This window comes from Triticum urartu, chromosome 2 (assembly GCF_003073215.2).
Source record: "Triticum urartu cultivar G1812 chromosome 2, Tu2.1, whole genome shotgun sequence".
Taxonomy (NCBI): domain Eukaryota; kingdom Viridiplantae; phylum Streptophyta; class Magnoliopsida; order Poales; family Poaceae; genus Triticum; species Triticum urartu.
The window spans coordinates 646921454-646929131 of NC_053023.1; the positions used below are offsets into that span (position 1 = coordinate 646921454).

The following is a 7678-nucleotide window of genomic DNA, read 5'->3' on the forward strand; positions in this document are numbered from 1 at the left end:
CCATCCATGATATCGTGTAAAGATTGATTGGCTAGTCCTGCCGGTGGGGCATTGGTAAGGTTGATGCGGCCCTTTATAACCAAATCCTTCCCGCCCCAATCACCCACTCCAAACCCTATAGATGTCCTTGCTGAGCCCGATTCCAACTAGTCTAAATCAACCTCGACACCTTGACGCGACTTCTCTCCTTCCCATGATCCTCCATCTACCCCCCTTGGATCCATCCTGAAGCGTCTACGTCGATCCATCTTGACGACTTTGCAGACGCCCTCCTACCATGTGCCATGTCATCGACAACGCCATTGCGGCCCAACCGTTGCCATCCCAACCCGGTCATGGTCGTAGTGTTCTACTATCGGGTAAACCACGCCATTGAGTGTGGTCGTAATCCTGGCATTACCGTGAACATCTTTCGACATGGCAGGGACCTCGGTGGTGAGCTCCTTTACGTCATATAGGTCATATATCTCTTATAATCTTGTTCCAAGGAGTTTTCTATATTACTATGTTTGGATTTTGCTATATTTCGATATAATAAATTTGATATTATTGAGTGATATGTGTTAGGAGTTTGCTATATTACTATGTTTGGATTATACTATATTGCTACATCATAAATTTGATCTAATTAAGTGCTATGTGCTAGGAGTTTGCTATATTACTGTGTTTGGAATCTAGGATTCCTGTTGTACCAACATCTACACGAACTTTTGACCAAATTTGCACTAAAAAGTTAGACAATGACAATATGCAAAGTAAAAAGTAACGGAAGCACTATTTCATTCTTATCTTTCATATATATGGTCGTGCTATTCGTCACCCTGGGTGAGGAATAGTTATTCTTCACCCCCCTTGATTTTGACATCAATGCACCGTATTTTTACGTTTCGTAAATTTTATCTTATTTCGAAAATATGTACTTGCCGTAAAAAATATTTTATGTGACGTAAAATTACGAATGTAAAAACATAGTATAAAACATACATAAAATGTGATTTTTCGGGTCTTATAACCTATATTTTTGTTTTTAATACCAAGTTTTACATATTGAATCAATATGCATTTAACTATTTATATTCTAAACGTAATTTATTTAGGAAGCGGTCGTAAGATTACCTCGGGTGAAGAATAACTTATTCTGCACCCTCGGGTAACATGATCATTTCATAATTAAATTACGTTTCAAATTCAAATAGTTACATTCCTATTTATCAATTACGTAAAATTTGACATAAAAAATAAAAATATAGGTCATAAGACAAGAAAATTTGCAGTTTATGTGTATTTTAGACTATGTTTTTACGTTTGTAATTTTACATAATATAAAATATTTTTTACGGTGATTATTTATTTTCTTACGGTCCCTTTTTGCGTCGGAAATAAGACAAAACTTACGAAACGTAAAATTACGGTGCATTGATAGTAAAATAGAGGAGGATGAAGAATAATTATTCTCACCCAGGGTGATGAATAGCACGACCCTATATATATATATATATATATATGGTATTAAGTATAGCAAATGAGTATGTTGTTTATTTTCTATGAACACGGGAGAACACACATCGTTGCTAGTGTACTTCACAACTCTTTTTTTGTAAGAGTATTTTGTGAAGTGCACCTAAAATGGCATAGCAACAACGTTGCTCTATCTTAGGTCATTAGGTGCACTACACAAAAAGAAGGGAGTGCAATTTGAGCTACCAACCTTGAAGGAGAGAAATTAAGGGTATTTTGCATTTAGTTAAAGGATTCATTGGAAGGTGAAATATGCAGTGTCAGGTTTGCTGAGGCCGCAATACTTCTCGCTCAACAATGTTACTGGTTCTTTCACATCAAGACTATTCTCTCCATTATCACTTGAATATTTTGCCCCAAGAAATTTGGACATGTGACAATTTATGTAAGGCAATTATGGTGGATGCGATTATGCATTGTGCATGTGATAACTATGTACAACAATGCATCTATAGTTGCATTGTTAGTACATTGCTAACAATGCAACCCTAGGTTTCTTAACCTAGAAAGTGTGATCACTGTGCGGTCATAGCTTTTTGGTTGGTCGGTGATGACCTTTCAGGTTGCTTCTTGAAAATCGTCACCGATCGATCAGTCGATGAGTGATTTCGTGTCATCATTGACCCAGAATCACGGACGGGTCTAAGGCACCTCAGTGATGACTACTTTTTGGCCAGTTAGTGTTGACTGGACTTGTAGTAGTGCTTCTTCTACTATGTCAAGTTCATCTCCATGGCTAGCGGCAATAAAGTCAAGGTTACGGTCGTCCCAAACCAGATTGTATGTTCATATCACCATGTTATTGGTTCATGCTTTTTATGGTTCGTGCAAATATTGTAGATATAGATGGGCCGGCCCATGTACAAATGTTGTGCGTGCCCTGTAACTGTAACAATGTCGAACTGACACACGCATAAGAGCTGAATAGGAATTGCCCAAATTTTTGACTGACTACAGAAAAAAAATTGAGGAATAACTGGGTTCATAAGCATGATATGTTTCGCATAATGCGACGTGGTAGCCAGCTCCACCCAGTCGCACCCTACAGGAGTCGGTGATGGGCCTGGTCATTATGGAAGTTTTTTCGTCATCTGAACATTATCATGATGCCATGTTGACATAATGCAATATTTTCTTTTTTATTTATATTTTAAGTGAATATATTAAAAAAGATTAAATTTACATTCAAAAGTTTAAAACCATGAATTTGAAAAAATGTCAACATGGTATAAAATCTTTTCCACATTTCAGTAAAAATGCATGTGTGTTTAAAAAAAATAAGTATACAATGTAAAACAATGTTTTGCATAGTATTAAAAATGTACATGATATCTTAAATTTTTTTACCGCATTTAAAAAATGTTGTGACATTTAAAAAATTGAAGAAAACCAATAAAAACATAAAAACAAGAAAGAAAATGAAAACCAAAGCAAACCAATTAAAAAGAATGAAAATAGTGATACTCGAGAAGGAAACAAAGAAAAACGAAAAAAACCGAGAAAAGTAACAAAGAAAAAAAAGCAAAAAAACCCATCAAAACCAAGAAGGAACAAAGAACAACAAAAAATAAGAAAGAATGTTGAAAACCAATGAGAAAACAAAGAAAAATAGAAAACCATAAAGAAACTGAGAAAACCCAAAGAAATACATAAGCAAAGAAAACCAGAACCCGATCGAACGTTTAATAGCCAGATATAGCTCCCGGGTTTATGGACTTGATTGGCCTATGTTTATTAGGCTCAGTTTAGCCCAGCCCATGAATGAAAAGAAAGGGATCTAAAGTAATTAGTCCAGCCCAAGCATCAGTACGTGAGCGCGAGCTCGCTCCCCTCTGCCGTCTCCAAACTCTCCACCACCCAAACCAAATCCTCGCCAATGGCGCCACTACTCTTCCAAACCCACACGGCCGCGCAAACCTTCGCGCCGAGCCCGCGCGGCAACCGCCGCCTCGCTCCCGCCGCGCCCCACGCCGTCGGATTCCTCCGCGCCCTCTTCCCGGCCCGCCCGCCGCCGGCCAAGGCCGAGCTCCTCCGCCTCATCGCCGACCAGGGCCGCGGCCTCGAAACCCAGTCCGACCCGTCCCGCCTCGCGGACATCGTCTCCTGCATAGACGCCCTCGCTGCCTCCGCCCCGGACGCCGACACCGTATCGGACGCCGCCAAGCTCTCCGGCACCTGGCGCCTCCTCTGGACGACCGAGCAGGAGCAGCTCTTCATCGTGCGGAACGCCCCCACCTTCCGCACCGCCGCCGGCGACGTGCTCCAGGTCATCGACGTTCCAGGTGGGAGCCTCAACAACGTCATCACCTTCCCGCCCTCTGGCGCGTTCGTCGTGAACGGGAGCATCGAGATCCAACCACCCCAGCGAGTAAATTTTCGGTAGGACCTGATAACCTTTTTCTGTTGTTTAACAACTGCATTCCTGTTATGTCAAGGCGATATCGATGTTTATCATTTGCAGGTTTACACGTGCTATGCTGAAGGGGGGCAATTGGGAGGTTCCCTTCCCGCCATTTGGGAAAGGATGGTGAGTGCACAAGAGTTTGTTTGTTTGTTTGTTTGACATTAGCTTTACAAAACCATGTAATAAGAACAAGATGTAAGCACAGAGACTTGGCGATTCAGTTTAATCACTCTCCTAAGATCAGAAGACTTAAATTCTGTTTCACTGAGAGAAATTGTGAGAAAATTTGTATGAGTAAGAATCAGATGAATCGATTGGAATTTCATAGAGATTCTAAGCCTCTGTGCCTAATGAATAACTTCCAAGTCTAACATTGTTTATCTCATCCTCACACCAACCTCTTGCAAACCTCCTTGCCAAGCCTCTTGAAATCTTTGGCAATAAAAGATCCGCCGTGGTTGATCCGTAAAAGTCGGATTGTTTCTTTTCTTCTTGGAAGATGGGGTGACACAGTTTCTGACTTCCAGATTCAGTTAGGTCCTTACATAGAAATAAGAGGAGATTGAGCAAATGATCAGGGATTTAGGAGCCTTTCTCACCACCAGATTTGTAAATGGTGTCTTCAATTCTTCTCATTATTATTTTTCTGGAAGAACAGGAGGGGAAGAATCTAGGCATGGAAGGCAGAATGCTTTATCGGGAAAATGATTAGCGGTCTCACATGGTATTGTCATGTTGCTAGACAAATCAACTAACTTGAGAAATGGAGATTGGCTAGACATTACTGGATTTGGTTGGCCCGAATCCAAGTTTGCTATGCCTATATTTATATATCCATGCAATTTTGCAAATACAACTCAATTTATTCATCTAAATGACACGGGTATCTGAGTAAGATATGGGAGGATTCAAGGTGATAATTTTCAGACTAGAAGCTAGATGTGTAAGATCAACCGTTTTCATGCCCTTCTTTCCTTGTCTATATATTGTTAGGAGATAGGACATGGGAGAAAAGCTTAATCAACCTTAACTTGGTTCTCTTCAGACAGTGAGCTTGAAAATAACAAATTTAATGTGGCCCTTTGGGTCCTTTTATTTATTTGAGCACCAGGTATTCTCAATACACATGGTAAATTACTAATGAAGACCAAAAGGCTAAATACTTATGTAATGTTAAACTGGCATTGATCCTTCCCTCTGCATATTACTGTTAACGATGTCAAACAGAATATTTCGCTTTCCTGCAATGATATTTCCATTATCTTCATTTTCAGGTTTGATACTGTCTATTTGGACGATGAGATCCGTGTAGCGAAGGACATAAGGGGGGACTATTTAGTTGTCGAGCGTGCTCCATATTCTTGGAATGGATAGTTGCTAAATTTTTGGTGGGTGCTTATCCACTCACACTTCATATTATGTGCGTAGAGACAAAAGATTTGCAGGACCTCATAATTTCCGAGCAAGTCTTTACCATTTACTAGGCCCTTCATTTTACTACACGACTAGCTGAATTGCTCGTGCAGGTATGCAGCTAGATACTCTACAATAGGTAATACCTATTAGATACGTATGTATATGTTTGAAAATAGCACTGTAGTTTCTTCTGGTTGGAAATCAAGTTGTAAATCTTATGCAACTTCAGCACTTTAAAGATATATCTGATTAAAATGTGTTACTCCCATAAAAGAGGAAGATCCGCACTGCTTACTTTAGTGAGTCCAATTAGCAGTGCAGATCTTCCTCTTTTATGGGATTTTTTTCCAGCATTTCAGAGTGAATGTGGATTTAACCATGTTAGTAATATGAAAGGTATCATGCTCTGTATGGTTTTCCTTTTGACAAAATAGCCATAGTGTGTTGCTAAAGATGGTTGGATAAACTTCAACCACATAAATATACAAAGATCTAGTGGTGGGGGTTTGGAAAATGCATGGTAAGTTCAATTTATGCGGTACATGCAATATTCTTCTTCCAAAAATTGGTTAAGACTTCAAAGTCTGTAATATTGTACAAATATATTAAACAGCAGGCTCCAAGCATATGCTGGTTATGCCCATCAAGTTGTAAAACGCCTCAATTGCAGTATGAAATGTTCAGGAACTGTCAGACTTCTTAAGCTTGGTATATAATTGTCATGGCCATGATAGTATAATTGCCAAATTGCAGCTATTTTGTTAGTATAATTGTGCATGTCAGATTTAGGTTTTGTAGAACTGGGTGAAGTATAGCTTGAGGAATAGGTAGCATTTGATGCCTGTCCTCATTTGAGTCAGGTCAATGTTTCATTTTTCACAAGAAGATTGTATGTGGTGTTTCAATATTGCTTTCTCTTTGGGAGAAGTGGCAAATCTACAGTTGCAAACTTAGCAGAGAGGAAAATTAAGATGCCTGATCTGTAACCACTTACCATGTTATCCAAGGCCCATGATAACTATGCTACAAGTCAAGCGTGTCTCAGGTACAGTGTTACGTTGTTCATTATCTACAAATAACTAAGATGAGATCAGTTGCATTGAATCCCTTTCTGATTGATACATGTGTGACATTTCAGAGAATTCAGGCCATTGTGTTTACTATTATGATTAATTATATATGCATATTTTTGTATTTGGGGAAACAAAATCTACACTTAAGGTTTGCTGCAACTTGTGAGAAATTATTGACTATTGTACATTCCTTTGTCTAAGAGCAACTCTAGCGAAGTCGACATATCAGGCTCATTGGCATAATACCCGTTGATGCGACGATTCTGGTAAAAAATGTACTCAGTTGCCATAAGCCTCCCGATTGGCATGAAAGTCTGCAATGTGTCTTTTGTCACCATGATAAGACAATAAAATATTTAATTTCCAATGCAAATTGGCTCGTTTTATATGGTCACTCCAGATAGCTTCTGGTTTGTATCTTCCTTATAGTGTTGCTAATGTATTTGGCAACTGGTTTTTTTTCAAAAAGGGACGCTTTATTACTTAAATACATCTGGCTACTGCATAGTTAAGATGCACATAGCCAAACAATGTCCTCTCATTCAAACGAAAAATAAAAAGGCAAAATATAAAGAAACATGTGGAGTCCTTATAACGCCTAAAGCGGAGGGGAGGGGGGTCAATCCTAAGATCATGCTGCCACCCATGTTGGATAAAAGTATCCCTCGTTGTAGCCTCCGATCGTGTACACACCTTCATAAACATATCTCAATTCTCCACGCCATGTAGAGAGGATCATAAACGAAGAGTCTCGATACATCTGTAGATAACGTGCATAAGAGAAGTATTTTTTTGTTAAAAACCTTATCATTTCTACATAGCCAAAGCCACCAAATAACGGCAAGCGCTCCCACCCTGAGAAGAGTTCTAAACTTGTGATCAATCCCATGTAGCCAATTACCAAATTCATTAGCAACGCTACAAGGAGGATACAAGCCAGAAGCTATTTGGATGACTGACATATAGAACGAGCCAATTTGCATTGAAAGAATAAATGTTTTATTGTCTCATCATGGTGACAAAAGACACATTTTGGACTTCCATGCCAATTCCTCTTAATAAGGTTATCTTTAGTAAGAATGACTCCACGACAAAGATACCATGCAAAGATTTTATTCTCAAGCGGTATCTTCATCTTCTAGATCTTCTTGTTACTATCAACTGGCAAGTCAGGCTGGATTAACCCTCTATACATGGATTCCACTGAGAACTGACCATTCCTATGTAGGTCCCATCGGAATACATTGGACCCATGTGACAATTGCAC

General features: G+C 39.3%; 1 protein-coding gene across 1 annotated transcript; it reads left to right on the top strand.

The window, feature by feature from the left end:
- The first annotated feature begins 3322 nt into the window (after positions 1-3322).
- LOC125539418 (probable plastid-lipid-associated protein 11, chloroplastic) lies at positions 3323-5593 on the top strand. Its single transcript, XM_048702863.1, has 3 exons — positions 3323-3897; positions 3980-4045; positions 5197-5593. Exons 1-3 carry the CDS (start codon positions 3395-3397, stop codon positions 5294-5296), a joined length of 669 nt encoding a protein of 222 aa, XP_048558820.1. The 5' UTR covers positions 3323-3394; the 3' UTR covers positions 5297-5593.
- The last annotated feature ends 2085 nt before the right edge of the window (positions 5594-7678 follow it).